Here is an 18,234-nt window from a genome sequence, read left to right as displayed (position 1 = left end):
CTGAAAAGTTCCCCAGAACGCTCACATTAAGCAAGTATTTAGATGTTTGTTGCATGTGCGGAGAACAAATTACATGAGATAAAAATAAACATTCGCTATCGGCAAAGAGAAATAGTTCCGTTAGCTGACACTAGCGTTTCACTAGCTAGCTTATTTTGCTTGTGTTATCCATATCAACTGTACTTATCGATTGGACTGGAGAGAAGTTGGGGCAGGCTATAGAGGGGGCATCTGCTTGTTTGCGAAGGATTTGTCCCTGATGTGCAATCTCGAGATCACGTCTGGCCCCACAAGATCTTTATTTAAGCTAACAAAGCACTAAATTCTCATAACAAACCCGATTTGATGACAAAAATCACTGCAGCTGTTACAATGATGTTTCATTGTTCCACTGAGTCTATTTATCACTACTGTTATTGTAACAAATGCATCACTAATATACAGTCTGACATTCTTCAAAATGAATACCAAATAAGTCATTTGGAATTTTGGCAATATGCGTGTTAAGAGTATCTCAGAATAAATAAATAACAAGGTACATAAAGAAATACATAAATAGCACATTGTGATTGGCAATACTTTTCCTTCGTGCCCTCTTAACTCATAAACTTATAAAACATCTGGAAAGCAACTAAAGAAATACACCAGAAAAGGTTCGCATTTGCTGTTTAGCCAGGCTACATTTTTCCTTTATGCTGTTTTTACATTTGTAATGCATTCATGAGGGATAAGTAGTAGCGTTCCCACCCCTGCTAAAACGTGAAACTTCGTAATTAGGGGTGTAAAAATGCACCGATTATTTTTTTGAATGCTAGAATAAATTGTAATAGTATGTAGTACTGCTCAATGAAGTTTTGCGCTTATTTTCTGGGTCTTTTCAGGCTGTTTTTCAAAAAAAATGATTTTGTGATTTTTTCATGACTGGTTTGTTACATAAAGATTTACACCCCTAATTACAATAATTACTAAAGAAGCCAAACCCCTCTTCTGCATTCCTTCTCCTCATTGGCTGTAGTTTAAAAAGCTGGTGGGATCTGGTACCCAGGTGGGCGGGTCTCCACGGTTTCAATGAGCGGCGGGCTCTGGTAGGCATTGTTGACGGGGATGGTGGTCTGGCCGGTCACGTCATTGGGTGGATAGGGCTGTTTGGGGGCCTGGCTGGCCACGTGCTCGGTGCTGAAGAGCGTCATGTCGGTTCCCAGCAGGAACTTCTGCACGGCGCACGCCGTCAGGGCCGCCTAGTCATATTAACCACATTAGTATGATTAATTTGTTAGCAAAACTATCCTGGAAATTCAGTAACCTAACACAACAGGCAGATTACACAGCATTTCAGTTAGTTATAATAACTATATGTTAGTTATAATAGTTATAGACCTTGAATAGTTTAATGAAAAAATCGAATTTATAAAACTTTCCCCTTTTCTTGAATAAAATCAACCAGCCAAAATAGCGCCTGAAGTTTGCTTCTTTAATTTTCTACTGGAGCTACGAGGCTGAAGCTGCAATAGACGTGTGCAGTTTTCATGCCTCGTGAAACAGGTGTGAGCAACTCTGGAGCAAAAGAATGACGACAGATAAAAAACTTCAGTTTTGGTGCAGTTTGACGTGAGCTAACGTGCTTGGCATGGCAGTAAAATCATAAACGTGAACATAATTATATCAGATAATTATATACTTGCAACAGAATAGTGCTACACACTGATCTGTAGCAAAAATATATAGATAACTGATGTGGTTGACAAAAGTGGGGTGACTTGGGTGCAGCTGCAGTTAGCCAAGCAGCTAACAGAGCAGACAGCAAGCTGACTAGCTTGCCTAGCATAAATGGTGACCTAAATTATATCAGATAATTCTGTACTTTTTAAAGCATTTTGTTGCATATTGATCTGTAGCAAAAAAGATACTAGTAGATAACTAGTGTGCAGCTGCAGTTAGCCATGGAGCTAACATAGCAGTTAGCAAGCTGGTTAATTCCTCTGCCACAAACAGTAAAATCAGGAAAGTGAAGATAATAATAGAGTCTCATAATTGACTGTGTAAAAAAAAATGTAAAAAGTTTGTGTTTAGACAATGGCTAATTTAGCATTTGCTGCATTTTGGATATTCAGTGCTACTATCTGAAGGTCCGGCCCCTTTAGAGGTCAATGCAAAGCAGTAGTGCTATTGGTTGAAGACTGCTTGCTAAATTTGTTTAAAGTCTGCAGCGCCAAACTGCTCATTGCACCAAATTCTATTGAAATGAATGTATTTTTGCTCATAAAGTTTTGCAGTGTGACTGAACCTTAATGTAGCTATCAAGCAATGGGACATTATGTACACTACTTAGCATTCTGCTACACACCTTCATCATCATCATCACTAGATCAGACTACACTGAGATGTAATGTCATATAGATTTTTAAGGGGAAAATTGTTTAAATTAAATTTTTTGCCAAATTATTGCTATAGATCATAACTGAGATGTATGATTAGGGCATGTGACATCATACTTATAAACAGTTCCAGTTCATCATGGCTCAACTCTACTAGACTAATGCAGTACGGTAGAGTGTAATGCAATTTGAGTGTATACAGAAATACTGTGTTCCGTATACAGTATAATGTTTCTCAGTTACTGTATTTTAGTGTGTACTATGCAACATTAGAAGTTAGTTAGGTGAATCTACACTAGCGACAGAGTGGGAGGCGGCTCAGACAGCAGTCTCTGTTTGTCCTCCATAAACGCGATGTTCTTAAATTTGTGCATGGTTAGCAGGCATAGATAGCCCTGAAACACAAACACCATTAGGAAGAGTCAAATACGATTGGAAATGAAATATGGTTTTTAGTCATTAACGCAGAAACTTCCGAAAATGAACGCAGAAAATTCATGGAATAATGTACTGCATTAAATGATAAATGCAAACTTAACAGTATTGTTCTGTTTTTCTACAGGCAGTAGATCTTAAGGCCTTTACACACCAAATACGATGCAAAAAAACAGCACGAAAATGTGAAATGTTTGGACGCAATTTCTTCAGATCACAATAATACACACTGAACACAGCATGATCATTTTTTGGAGTTTGCTCCTTTGGGTGTACGAAAGGAGTACGAAAAACTGTGTTTCATGTGCAAGATACTGTCAGTTATACATGTGTTTGAATTAATTTACTATCGCCCAAATAAATCACATGAGAAAATCGAGTTGGGGTGTAAAGGCCTTTAAGATGCTACCTTTACTGCTATTGGGTGCTGCTTGTTTGGTGAGCTAATCATGCTCTAGCATCAGCTAGTACAAATATGGTACTGTTACACAGTCCTAAAACTAGAACTGAACTAGAGCTTAAAAAACATGACGCCAAAATTTTTGGTGCCCCTGGCCAAACGCCATGTTTGTTAAAGTGAACATAAGTCAACACATGCTCTACAGAGAACACTTGCATTTTACATTTTAATGTACAATTACTGTTTATATGCTGAATTAAACATAAACCCTGGCCTGTACAAAAGTTATGGAAAATTATTTTAAATTTTTTTTATTTAATGTGAATGTTAAACTCAGCAAATAAATACAACCCTATTTCCAAAACAGTTGGGACGCTGTGCAAAATGTAAATAAAAGCAATGCAATGATGTGCAAATAATTTACATACTATATTTAATTGAAAATACTACAAAGACAACAAATCAAATGTTGAAACTGAGAAATTTTATTGCTTTTTTGAAAACTAATGCCCATTTTGAATTTGATGCCAGCAACATGTTCCAAAAAAAGTTGGGACGGGGCAACAAAAGGCTGGTAAAGTTGTGTAATGCTAAAAAATACCTGGTGGATAATTGGCAACAGGTCAGTAACATGATTGGGTGTAAACAGAGCATCTCAAAGAGGCTGAGTCTTTCAGAAGTAAAGATGAGGAGGAGTTCACCACTCTGTGAAAGGCTGCACGATCATATAGTGCAACAATTCAAGAATAACGTTTCTCAATGTAAAATAGTAAAGAACGTTTGTCTTTCATCATCTACAGTACATAATAACATTAAAAGATATAGAGAATCCAGAGAAATCTCTGTATGCAAGGGACAAGGCCAAAAACCAGTATTTGCTGGCTGTGATCTTTGGGCCCTCAGGAGGCTCTGCATTAAAAACAGACATGAGTCTCTAGTGGAAATCACTGCATGGGCTCAGAAACACTTCTGAAAACAGTTTGTCGCTGCACCCACAAATGCAAGTTAAAACTCCAAACCACATATAAACAGGATCCAGAAATGCTGCCTCCTCTGGGCCAGTCCATTTAAAATGGACTGAGGGGAACATTTGAAATTCTTTTTGGAAATCATGGACACTGTGTCCTCCGGGCTAAAGACCACTCAGCTTGTTATCAGTGCACAGTTCAAAAGCCAGTATTCATGATGGTTTAGGGGTGCATTAGTGCACATGGCATGGGTGACATGCACATCTGTGAAGACACCATTAATGCTTAACGATATATATATATGGTTTGACAACATATGCTGCCATCCAGATGACGTCTTTTTCAGGGAAGGCTTTGATTATTTCAGCAAGACAATGTCAAACCACATTCTGCATGTTTTACAACAGCATTGCTCCATATTAAAAGAATCCAGGTGCTAAACTGGCCTGTCTGCAGTCCAGACCTGTCACCGCTGATAACATTTGCCACATGATCAAATGAAAAATATGACAAAGGAGACCCCGAACTGATGAGCAGCTGAAATCCTATATCAAACAAGAATGGGAAAACATGTCATTTTCTAAACTACAGCAGTCCATTTCCTCAGTTCCCAAACGCTTACAGAGTATTGTTAAAAGAAGAGGTGATGAAACACAGTGGTAAACATTCCCCCGTCCCAACTTTTTTGGAACGTGTTGTTGGCATCAAATTCAAAATGGGCATATATTTTTCAAAAAACAATAAAAATTTCTCAGTTTCAACATTTGATTCATTGTCTTTGTAGTATTTTCCTTTAAAAATATGGTTTACATGATTTACACATCATTGCATCCTATTTCTATTTACATTCTACACAGCGTCCCAACTTTTTTGGAAATGGGGTTGTGGAAACAGCGTCCTAAAATTTGCAGAACAATGCCTTATTTAAGCTTCTTCCCTGTAGAGGATGCTGAGTAAGTGTGTGTGTAGTTTACCCAGGTAAGAATGGAGAAGAATGAGAATGCGATGGCCGCTCGTGCTGCATCTGTGGCCTGCTCTAAGGGCAGCTCTTTGGGGGAGGTGCGACTCCACTGATTGGCCAGGAAGCAGAATCCCACAAACCAGAGGAACGTCCAGAACCCTGCAGGGAAAAAGCAGGAAAAGGAAGTGAAGGAATGCTGCGAGTGGTGTCTGAAATTGTTGGGTGTGGTGGATGAAACCGTCTCACCACTTTTGCAGATACGTTTTTGGTAACACTTTACATGAACGCTGCTACATAACATTGATATAACCATGTGCCACAGGAGGTATCATATGTTGTTCATGTGTTCAAGGATATAACAGTGTCATGTTACCATTACTGGTAATTGTAATGACTGCTGTCATACTGTTTGATCTTATCACAGCTTATGTCATCTGTCATGACAATGAATGGTATTGGCACTGTTATATTACTGGACATGACCTGTCATGACAACTCATGACTGCATACAACATCTACCAATGCATGGTTATGGCATGGTTATGTCAATGTTATGTAGGAGGGTTCAGGTAAAGTTAGCAGTTTCCTTATTATTTTAGTTAATAGTAACTTTGAATCTCTGTGAGAATCCTAAAATTTCAATTTACATGCACTTAATAATCCGATAACTGTAGAAAAGATTTTGTCAGTAATGCGATCAACGTGTTTACATGCACTTGAGTAATCAGATAATGGGGAAACTCTACATGAGTCAGACAGTAAACAGATTTCTGCTTCGCAACCAGCTAAAAAACTAACGTCGTGCCACTTTAAATAAAAAAATGAACATACATCATCTAGAAGATGAAGAATATTTAGATCCTGAATTTCGTCTAGAATGTAGTTGGTTTCAGCGTCTTGCTGCAACGCTGTTTATTTCCGGTACCGCCGTCTGTTTTCGCACATGCACAGACTGAGAAATCCGAAAGAAATCAGAGTAAGAGTTCACATGCACTGAGAATTCCGATTGCTGAGCTAAAATCCAGCTCTCTTTATCGGATTTCTTAATCAGATGTCTAGATCGGAGTATGGTGTTTTCATGACCATTTTAATAATCAGATAACTACAGAAATCTAATTATGATCAGATTATTGAGTGCATGTAAACGCACTCATTGTTTTGAGGGCAACCTAAAATCAGTTCCATTGGCTTCCATGTTGCGACTGACAGTCCAGACTTCACTTTCTGAGACATCCAATTATTAACAGCATCAATCCAAAAAATGCCTCTTCATTTGCAAGTCAAGCAAATGTAGCAATTGCAATTGCAACTAATAGAATTGCATTGCAATTCTGGAAGAGAAAGGCACTTTCAGATGCCCACTCCACACTTGCCCTCAGGGAATACCTGCTTATATCTCAAAGAACATTCAGATTCTCAAAAGGGTCGAGGGAAGTTTCTTTCGCTGCCCCCTCGATTAGACCAGAGGGAGGACGTGTACAAAACTCAAGACTTCAGACAGCATTATATTCCAGTGCATTTGGATCTTCTCCACAGACAAATGACGAAGAGCAATCAGCCGAGCTAACCGCTCGCAAACTGCAACAGATAAACACTTCTAGTGAAAGCTAGATAGCCATGATCGTTTTATATCTGTTGATTGTGTCGATTTTGAAATGATTTCCGTGAACCACAGGTTCTTAAAACCAAATTGAGTGCTAGCTTATCCTGACAGCAGTGCGCTAGTTAGCTAAGTGTAGTGTGAACTGCTAGAGCTTGAAATATTTGCTCTCCCCTTGGATTTTGTCAGGTTCGGACATCAATCACTTAACCCTTCCTCTCTGCTTTCATGCAGGACAGTATAGTGCAGCCAAAAGGATGTTTATGTTTCATTTGTGTGGCCAAAAGTGTTTTGAATGTTAAATACATTACATGTAAGAAGTTCTATGTAATGAAATTGAGTTTTCGGATTAAATAGGTGAAAACTAACATCTTGCTATATTAGCATCACACATGGAAAGCTTATCGGCATCAAAAATGTTGTTTAAATTCAGTGCTTGATGAATAAATTCTTTAAAGGAGAATTTAACCTTAACTTTGGAAAGCTGTATTTCTTGTTATGTTATAATATTTTTTTATTTATTCATGACGTGATGACGGCTATTTTTATTGCCACATGGTAATTTAACCGGTACTATCAGGTTGGGGTCGGTCATGGAGAGAATTTTCTTGAAACTGGGTCAGTTTGGCTCTTGCTGCTACCTAGGAGAGAGGAGCTGGCTAACATTAGCTTAGCTAGCATGATAACAGCTCTGCTTACCACAGAACAGAGCCTTTTTAGCTCTGGCTAACTAAAACACCAACACAAGTTTCACTGATAATGATTCAAATCTGAGGAAGAGAAGTCGAGCCACACGTTGAAGGGAAAGAAAGGTAAAAATATTCTGTGGTATTTTGATCTTTAACTTAATGTTAGCTTAGCATGCAGGCTATAGACCCAAACAGTGCCACACAGCACAGTACAGGCTTGATTCTGACTAACTGCTGCTCTGCTGACACAACTGTAGATGATAAAACAAACATCTGAGAGAGTAAAAGTGGAATTACTGGGATTGGAGTGACAGAAAGCCAAAATCAAAGCTGTTCTGTGGCGTTTGTGACTGAAGCGTTCTGCGCTTCTGTGGCGCTTCTTTGGCGTTTGTGATCTGCTAGCGAAGCTAACAAGAGCTTAGCTAGCAGGTCAAATGTTCCACACACCACAGCACAGGCTTGGTTCTAGCTAACTGAAGCTAAAACGACACTGTTTAGAGGATCTCTGAGAGCGCAAGGTTAAGTGACTGGTATTAGAGTGAAAGCTGAACGTGTTCCGTGGTGAGAAGCTCTTAGCCATCGCTAAGCTGCTATCATGCTCAGTTTTTCTGAGGTTTTTCTTGGCTCTGATTTTCCTGTCTATCTATCAGTGCCACAAATCTGAGCCCTCTAAAAAATAAATGGCTGGAATGTGTTTAGTTCAGTTCAGACGTAGATTAAAAATCTGACACTGTAATAATTTTAAAATACCGTCATCACTTTTAAATGCCATCTATGTTTTTAAATAGTACAGAGCCCGGCTGGCAACATCCAGTATAAATAAAAATAAATAACCTAGATAATTAAGTCGTGGCCATGACTTAGTACGGCGTGGGAATGAGAAAACTAAGTTATGGCCATGACTTACTAAGGCATGGGAACGAGATAATTAAGGCCATGTTTTAGTAAGGTGTGGGAACGAGATAATTAAGTTGTGGTCATGACTTAATAAGGCATGTGGACGAGATAATTAAGTCATGGCCATGACTTAGTAAACTTTGAGAACGAGATAATTAAGTCGTGGCCATTACTTAGTGAGGCATGGGAACTAGATAATTAAGTCGTGGCCATGACTTAGTAAGGCATGGGAATGAGATAATTAAGTCGTGGCCATGACTTAGTAAGGCGTGGGAACAAGATAAGTCATGGCCATGACTTAGTAATGCATGGAAATGAGATAATTAAGTCATGGCCATGACTTAGTAAGGCATGCGTACAAGAAGGATAATTATCTCATTCCCACGCCTTACTAAGTCAAAAAAACTAACGTCACGACTTAATGATCTCGTTCCCACGCCTTACTAAGTCATGGCCACTCATTATTTTTATTTAGACAGGATGTCACCAGCAGGGTTCTGTAAAATAGACTGGTATACCTGATTACTGTTATACTGCCCGACCTTACTCCACCCTTGTATGTAACCCGTATTACGAATGTATGACGCAGATGAAAAGTGTGGAAGGGTAGAGCGGACGTAGTGAAAAAAAGAGATGTATTTGGTTGTGTCTGTGAGTGAAAGTGTACACATCTACCTGAAAAGCCCATCTCCAACAGCACGGCCCTCTTTCGGTCCTTCACGCTGCTGATCTGAGGGAAGTAGACGTCCAGAGCCATGAAGAAGAGGCAGGCTAGAAACGCAATCACCCCTATAGTGATGGCGTAGTTACAGGCGTCTGCGTTTTTATTATAAACGCAGTGCAGCCGCTCACTGCCCATATTCACGTAGCCCTCATTTATTATAGAGCCAAACACCACCATAGAGAATATCTGGGGGGAGAGAGAGAGAGAGAGAGAGAGCAAAGGTAACACATTAGCTTTTAGCTTTTAGCTCTGTTTAAATAATAATACGATTCATTTATTTAAAAGGCCTCAACACAAGAATCTGAAACAGCACAGTGCTGTCTATCTCTTTGTTTAGCTCTCCCTTTCTGTTCTTCCTCTTTTGCTCATTTATAAGGATACAGAATGGCAGAAAAGTAAACCTGCTTTTACTCTCTCATGCACTCTTTTATGTAGAGCCCTTGAGTTGAGCTCCAACTCGACACGTACATGTGGAGTCATTCACACCACGGACTCAGAATGTGGTTCATTTGCACCAATGCAAGAGATTACACATCACTCGCGCTCGCAAAGACCCATATGTGGAGTTCTGCACCTACATAAGCCTGACATAAATCTATCGAGAGAAAAAGCATGTGGGTATCTATACGAGCTTTCCCATTCAAAACCACCATTCAAAACCACGAGCATTGATATGGAGTTGGCCTCTCTTTGCAGCTATAACAGTCTCCACTCTTCTGGAAGGCTTTCCTCAAGATTTTCGATTGTCTGTGGGAATTTGTGCCCATTGAGTCAAAAGAGCATTTGAGAGGTCACTGATGTTGGACACGAAGGCCTGGCTCTCAATCGACATTCCATTTCATCCCAAAGGTGTTCAGTGGGGTTGAGGTCAGGGCTCTGTGCAGGCCACTGGAGTTCCTCCACACCAAACTCATCAAAACATTTATGGAGCTCACTTTGTGCTCAGGGTCATGTTGAAACAGGAAAGGCTCTTCCCCAAACTGCTGCCACAAAGTTGGAAGCATATAATTGTCCAAAATGTCTTGGTCTGCTGTAGCATAAACATCACCCTTCACTGGAACTGAGGGGCCAAAACTCTGAAAAACAGCCCCAGCCCATTATCCCTCCTCCACCAAACTTTACTGTTGGTACTTCGTATACTAGTAATGTTCTCCTGGCATCCACCAAACCCAGATTTGTTCATCAAAATGCCAGATAGTTAAGTGTGATTCAGCACTCCAGAGAACGTTTCCTCTGCTCCAGAGTCCAGTGGCGGCAGGCTTTACACCCATTTCTTGAAGCTTCGAACACACAGTTCTGTTGCTTCCAGAGGCTGTTTAGCCTTTTTAACGCACTTATTCTTTACTTCATAACTTTAATATTTCATAATAGTCTTCTTTCCAGTCAAATAGATGGGTAATGTAATGTTAAACCTTTATAATAAAAGAAGCTGAACTCTTTTTTCATTTTTTTTTCTACTGAGAGTTGACCCACCACAAATCTGGGCTATAAACGGATCTCAGATGGCATCTCTTCAGTGATCTGCTCTGTAAAAACTATTTTTATAAAAAAGTACTGAGTCTCTAAGATTTTTGGCTTTCAGCAGTAAATTGTAAGCAAATAACATTATGTTTCTGATCATAAAACACATTTTCTCTTAATTTGAGGAACTTTTACAAATAAAACAAAAATTTACATTTGTTTCATGCAGTTACGAAATAATTTTTCCCTTACGATTTGGGCATGTAAATTCAGATGGAAAACCGAAATATACCCCTGAGCATAAGAGGTTAGAACAATGTAGCGAGTGATAGGTGATTTTTACATGCTTCACTCTGTGAGTTTGCGTGGTCTACCACTTCGTGGCTGAGTTGTTGTTGCTCCTAGATGCTTCCATTCCACTATAATAGTGCTTACAGTTGTCTGGGGCAGACCTAGCAGGGCAGAAATTTCACAAACTGACTTCGTAAAGGTGGCATCCTGTGAAAGTGCTACATTTAGTCTTGGAGCTCTTAAATATGACCCATTCTACTGCCAGTGTTTGTCTATGGAGACAGCATGGCTATGTGCTTGATTTTATGCACCTGTTAGCAATGAATGTGGCTGAAACTCAGTACTTAGAAGGGGTGTCCACATATTTTTGGCCATATTGTAAAAAAAGGCTTATTCCAACAAATAGTTGTCGTAACACTTACTGAGGTGGAATATATCTTCAAAATGAACAAAAGCAGCCTGCAACCACTGACGCTTGTTGGTATAAGCCTTTATAAATGCTTATAGAGGTTTATGACAGTGGCTTATGTAGGTACAGGTAATCTTATGAATGCTGACTGAAATGTCGGTATACACGGTGAAGTGAATAGCAGAAAGCAAGGAGTGCTGTGTGTGGCTGAATAAGAGACAGTGAAAGAGGCGATGGCGAGGCCTGTGCTATTTTAGGCAGCGACACTCCGTAAGCTGACGCATGCGCGTAAATCACGCCATCGCCATGGCAACAGTCCCAGCTGCAGTGGCTATTGGTGGAAGAGATGTACCGCGCTGAAAGGCAGGACACGCTGAGAGAGCACTCAGAGGACGCACCCGAGAGTTCTGTGAGTCAGATGGGAGTGTTTTTCTCAAAGACACTAAAACTACATCTCATTCACTACACACTGTGTGGCCAGTTTATCAGAAACACCAGCCTTGTACCTACACTCGGCGTCCATTTCATCAGAAACACCTACCGAATCAGAGACCACCTTTCATTCATTCAGTGTCCAATCGAAATAGCCTTAATGCACAAGTTTGGGAGGTGTTTCTGAGGAGAAAATGAAATGAAAATAATGGTCGTTTCCAAAACCGGAGCTTAAAAAAATGATTAAAAGCTACCGAGAAAATGAGACTCCTAACAACCACCTGGAAGACCTGGTAGACACCAAAACTGTACCCATCACACAAACAGCACTTAATGCTTTCATCTGGGAGAGGAAGAGTGGTTGGATTTCTGCCTCTATAGGTTTAGGATTTCAAAGTCAAGTCAAAGTTTATTTATATAGTGCTTTTCACAACAGGTGTTGTCACAAAGCAGCTTTACAGAAAAATCCAGGTCCGAGCCCCCATGAGCATCACCAATGGCGACAATCGCAAGGTAAAACTCCCTAAGAGCAAAAGGAAGAAACCTTGAGAGGAACCAAGACAAAAAAAGGGGAACCCATCCTCCTCTGGTCGACAACGGATAAGAAACAGCTTTAGTATAAAATATTAGGATACAAAACGGGGAAAAACAGGCAGAGCAATGGTTAATTAGATTAGTCTGAGTTTATGCAGCAGCAGCATCATCATCAGGAGGGTCAGTTCAGACTGTGGTCCATCTGCTGCTGCACAATTTATCAGCCCCCCTCTACCCTGCCCATCAATGGAAAGAGACCACCACAGCGAGCGGTGCTGCTGGAGGTTTTACACACTGTGTACACTTACTGACCACTGTATTAGAAGCCCCTCTCCTGTAGCTCCACTTAGCTGGTGTACGGTTTGTTAGTCATCCTCCTGCCCTTCATCAGTGGTCAGTTTCTGGACACACAGCAGCTCTTATCTGGGTACGTGTGGGTGGTGGTCCACTCTTAACGTAGCAGTGACACTGAGGTGTGTAAAAACTCCAGGCAGCCACCAGCACCACACACTCTAGCATGTCACTGCAGTGCTGATGACCCATATAATAATATCTGGACATGTGGTCAGAAACTGACCACTGATGAATGGGGTAGAGGGGGGCTGATACACTGAGCAGCAACAGAAGGTCTTACTTGTACAACTCTGTATGTATATATATATATATATATATATAATAGTGTTCTAGATAGTGCTCCAATGGGGAACACACTGATAACAGGACCATTTCTGTTCCCTATAATAGTGAGACAGAATGCTCGACTCTACAGAGCCGTGTCCCGCCAGCACTGGAGTCTGACACATGTGTTCTAGATGACCAACACAAACTTGAGTACCAACAAATGAGCTAGAGTCTCTGACTGTATGCCAGCAAGGTGGAGCTAGAATAGGGGGGTTTCTGATAAAGTGGCCACTGCGTGTATGTGATCTACCAGCAGCTGCTTCTGTCTGTGGTGCTTACCAAAATATTAACTTCATGAGGACTCAGAAGAGGAGAGAACATGCACCTTCTTCATTTGACCTCACTTTACTGTCACATATCCAGTCCTGTTCCAGCAAAAATAAGGATTAACAGATGACTTTAATGTAATCGTTCCTGTAATCGTTTGCACACTATGGGCCTGTGAGGGTCCCGACCATTGATGAACATGGTAAAGGGGGCTAAAACATTATGCAGAGAAACAGATCTGTAACTCTAGAACTACAAAACGCACCTATATGGTAAAAAGGTGGGCAGTGAGTGTATCCACACAGCACAAAGTCTAGAGTACAGACTGAGTAATTAAGCATGTTCTAACTGGTCAATGATCCATTTAGAAGGGTTTGACCTCACAGTTGACATCACAGCACACAATCTCAGGGTACATTCCATCTACCAGTGCAGCGAAACCCGTTTAAATGGAACCTCGGTGGCTCTTATACCTGCTCTTACATAAACTGTTGTGCAGCCCATCTACAGAAATTCCATTTCAAATGTACTATTTTTTTGGTAAATCTGAGCTTCCGGACAGGGAAAGCAGCACATACGGAATCACGTGATGCCTATAACCGGTGCAGAAACCAAACCTATACGTTTCATGACAATGAAATACTAAGTCATAATTATGATGGCTTAAGTCAGAATTATGAGATAGTAGGTCAGAATTATGAGACCTTAAGTCAGAATTATAAGATACTAAGTCAGAATTATGAGATACTAAGTCAGAATTACAAGAACTAAAGTCAGAATTATGACACTTTAAGTCAGAATGATGAGAATTTAAGTCAGAATTATGAGATAGTAAGTCAGAATTATGAGATAGTAAGTCAGAATTATGAGACCTTAAGTCAGAATTATGAGATACTACGTCAGAATTACGAGATACTACATCAGAATTATGAGATACTAGGTCAGAATTATGAGATACTAAGTCAGAATTATGAGAGCTAAAGTCAGAATTATGAGGTTTCTAATATGTATTAGACATGAAGTCATTGTTATGACTTATTTTTTGGTAAATCTGAGCTTCTGGACAGGGAAAGCAGCACATACGGAATCATGTGATGCCTGTAAGTGGAGCGGAAACCAAACCTACACTTGTTTCATAATAATGAAATACTAAATCATAATTATGATGGCTTAAGTCAGAATTATGAGATACTAAGTCAGAATTATGAGAACTAAAGTCAGAATTATGAGACCTTAAATCAGAATTATGAGATACAAAGTCAGAATTATGAGATACTAAATCAGAATTGTAAGATACAAAGTCAGAATTATGAGATACTAAATCAGAATTACAACAACTAAAGTCAGAATTATGAGCTTTCTAATATGTATTAGACATGAAGTGAATATTATGACTTATTTTTTGGTAAATCTGAGCTTCTGGACAGGGAAAGCAGCACATACGGAATCAGGTGATGCCTATAAGTGGAGCGGAAACCAAACCTTCTCATGTGCCAGGCAGATACCAGAGCACTACCGATCACAGCCTGACAGAGCAAACAGATGCTGGATCCACTCAAGCATTTTCATTCACAAGACTCAGTGGACATCCTATAAAGACATTAGCATTGTGGCAGTTACAGGCTGACTCAGTCCCTTTATCTCCGTGATATTAAGGAACTCAGTGTCAGTATTATGGCTGCAAAATAAGGATGTTACTGCGCACGACCCAAAGTACTGTACAGCCACACAAACTGATATATTTGTTTTGTAACAGTCAAAGAAAAAGCAACAATAATCTTGTTACATAAGAAGACTCAGTGTTGAGATGCTACGTCATAATTATGATACCTTAAGTCAGACTTACAAGATACTAAGTCAGAATCCTAAGACCTGAAGTCAGAATTGTGAGGCAAGTCATAATTATGAGTTACTAAGTCATAATTATGAGACTTTAAGTCAGCGTTGTGAGATATTAAGTCAAAATTATGAGACTTTAAGTCAGTTATGAGATACTAAGTCAGAATTATGAGCTTTCTAATATGTATTAGGCATGAAGTCATTATTATAGAGATACTATGTCATAATTATGAGACTTTAAGTCAGTTATGAGATACTAAGTCAGAATTATGAGCTTTCTAATATGTATTAGGCATGAAGTCATTATTATAGAGATACTATGTCATAATTATGAGACTTTAAGTCAGTTATGAGATACTATGTCATAATTATGAGATACTAAGTCAGAATAATGAGATACTCTCATTATTATGAGACAATTAGTCATTATTATGATACACATTCTCATTATTAGGACATACACCCTTTAAAATCACGGTTCTTCAAGGGTTCTTCAGTAAAGGCAATGCTTCTATTTAGAACCATGAGCTCTATATAGAACATTTCATGCTGAATGTTCTTTGCATGGCCAAAGATTGATGGGGAATGTGTTCTGTATGGTTCTATATGGAACCTTATTGAAAATGGGTCTGTATAGAGCCAAAAAAGGAGTTCTTCTATTGTTATGATGTCAAACTTGTAACAATATCAGAACCTTTTTGGTGGAACATGGAACCATATAAATCACATTCTCCATCCATCTGATGACACATTTCACCATGCAAAGAACAAGCATGAAAATGGTTCTATATAGAACTCATGGTTCTAAACAGAACCACTGCTTTTACTAAGGAACCCTTGAAGAACCATCTTTAACATGGCCTTTTTCCCCCAAGTGGTGGAAACGGGCTCCAAATAAGGTTTTACTGTGGGCCACGTCTGGTCCATATGCACTTATCTAGAGCCCACAGTGCTCCAGCAGCGCCAGTGCTCTAGCAGTGTGACCTCAGCGCTCAGCTCCTCCACAGCCGCCTGTCGGGCGCGGTTCTACTGTCTGTCTCTATAATAATGAACCGCTGAATGACGTAATGACGTGATCACATCTGCGTTATTACCATCAGCGCAGCGGCTAATCGAGGACAACAGAGCCGCGATGCGCGGGACCACGTGGTGTCTGCGTCATTTCCACGGCAACATGTGACGTCAGCGCCTGGATATCAGCGCTCAAAGGCCCGTTCAAAACAACCAGGGTTATTTTATAGACAAAAGCATATTTATATGTACCTGCGAATGTATGTAGATATATTAAAAAATACATAATAATAATAATAATAATTAAAAAAATATTATGTAGATAAGTATAAAAACTTCCTTAACCCAAAACTAAACAAATAAATGAGTATATTTGTATAATTTTGAATTAGTGCCAAAAACTGAAAATGCAGCAAAATCTCAGTAGCCAGCCAGCCAGAAAAACACAGAGAAATAAATAAATTAATTAATTAATTAATTGATTAATACGTTGTGGAAGATGAACACCCACGTCACGTCCCCCAGAAATCAAAATAAATAATAGTAATAATAATAATAATACTTATTATTATTATTATTATTATTATTATTATTATTATAGATAAACCTATTTCTATGTAGAAAATGTACCAACACGTCACTCAGAAACAAAAATATAAATAAAATAAATATATAAATAAAATATAAATCTCAGCTAGGAAGACAAATCTCAGCCGGTCAGTCGGTCAGTCGGTCCGTCCAGCGTTACCTCACCAGCCGTAACAGACAGAGCCAAAGAGCGCGTGAGCACGCGGGGCTGCGGGTCCTCTTACCCAGGCGAGCGCGCGGAGGATGGTCTGCGGTCTCCTGGCGAAGCTGATCGGGTCGAAGGCGGCTCCGGCTCGGCCCGCGCCGAACGAGCCCGCTCCGTTCATCATCTCCGCTCCTCACTGTGACGAGAGCGCGCACAGCAGCCGAGCCCAGCGCGGGCACGAGCGGAGCGGAGCAGCGCGCCGCCGGCTCGCATGACGCGGTAGTGCGCGTGCGCGCGAAAGCCTGTCGAGCAGCGATGGGCATTCCGGCTCTGATCAGTGAGTCAGACTGATCGACTCAGCTCACCAAGAAGAGCCGACTCCCTCAAACGACTCTTCACTCAGCACGGAGAGGTTTTTGTTCCCAGAATTAGCCACGTTAGCGCTGTTACCACCATTTTCAACTAGAATAAAACTGTAATATACAAAAACGTCAAAATTCATAAGATCTACCCTTTTGTTTTTGTCTTATAGCAAGTAAATAAATAAATAAAGAAAGAAAGAAAGAAAGAAAGAAAGAAAACAAAAAAAAAAAATTATCTTTTTAATGCGAGTCGGCTCCTAACGCTCATATAAAAGAGCCAGTTCAAAGAGTCGACTCGTCCGTGAACGACTCATCAGTGCTTCAGAGAGATGCTCTGCCGAGGAGTTCAGCCTGTGAGGAAATGTACATATAAAAAAGAAATGGTAGGGGGTGAGAAACGTCTTTAAGACGTTTAATTTGGTTCTTTCGATAAGAAAGTTTTCTCTCACAGTTTTCACTTTCCAAAGTCAAACTAAACCTTTACGAACACAGAAAGCGACCAAAGCGCCGGATAATCGCTGACTCCCTCAGAAAGACCGTTGGTGTAGCGTTAGCTGTTTAGCTTCTAACGTTTTCTTCACGCCGTACACGCTAACCGTTGACGTAAGACGGCGAAATATGCGGTGTTTACGATGAATTTAGTCTCACAGCCTAGTGTTTATGCAAAGTAAAAACTGGCTTCGTCGTTAGACCCGAGTTTCAAAAGATTCATCTTCAGTCTCGCTGTCGTTTGGGAAACGATAGCGTTTCATTCCTTAGCCTATTCACTGGCCACGTTCCAATACGCGCACTTGTGTCCTAACTAGAACGCCTAATTAGTGTGTAGAATCCTGGCTGCTTAGATGGAGTCAGTGTCCTAGTTAGAACAGAAGCACGCGTATTGGAACTCACCCCGGCTGAAACTCCTGCTATATCTGTGTGGCTTGAACAGTGGGCGGCAGTGTAGCGTTATGTTTAAACACCTGAATGGATAGACGTAGAAAGCTGCTCTGCCTTTGTACCGGCTGTGGTTAAATTACTTGTGTTTGTGACCATAAATTTACCTCTTCTGGCACCAAAATGGCCAAAATAACCTGAGTAAAATACCTAAATCTGGATTTTTGACTTACATGTAGCTTTGTTCCTAAGGTTAGGTTTCCCTGCTGAAAAAAGAGCTTCACAGCCA

General features: G+C 40.1%; 1 protein-coding gene across 1 annotated transcript; it reads right to left on the bottom strand.

Moving 5' to 3' along the window:
* Positions 1–744: 744 nt before the first annotated feature.
* syngr3b (synaptogyrin 3b) lies at positions 745–16,928 on the bottom strand. Its single transcript, XM_036557746.1, has 4 exons — positions 16,787–16,928; positions 9,001–9,235; positions 5,153–5,298; positions 745–1,238 (listed from the first exon to the last, which is right to left on the bottom strand). Exons 1-4 carry the CDS (start codon positions 16,889–16,891, stop codon positions 1,017–1,019), a joined length of 708 nt encoding a protein of 235 aa, XP_036413639.1. The 5' UTR covers positions 16,892–16,928; the 3' UTR covers positions 745–1,016.
* Positions 16,929–18,234: the final 1,306 nt, after the last annotated feature.

Source organism: Colossoma macropomum, unplaced genomic scaffold (assembly GCF_904425465.1).
Source record: "Colossoma macropomum unplaced genomic scaffold, Colossoma_macropomum, whole genome shotgun sequence".
Classification (NCBI taxonomy): Eukaryota; Metazoa; Chordata; class Actinopteri; order Characiformes; family Serrasalmidae; genus Colossoma; species Colossoma macropomum.
The sequence above is the reverse complement of the archived record's forward strand: the minus strand, read 5'-3'. Positions and strand labels throughout refer to the sequence as shown.

Coding starts and splice junctions, on each gene's coding strand:
- syngr3b (XM_036557746.1), bottom strand. CDS start 16,891: ATGATGAACGGAGCGGGCTCGTTCGGCGCGGGCCGAGCCGGAGCCGCC. Junction 9,236..16,786: donor TCCTCCGCGCGCTCGCCTGG/GTAAGAGGACCC, acceptor CTCTCCCCCCAG/ATATTCTCTATGGTGGTGTT. Junction 5,299..9,000: donor GTTGGAGATGGGCTTTTCAG/GTAGATGTGTAC, acceptor TTTTCCCTGCAG/GGTTCTGGACGTTCCTCTGG.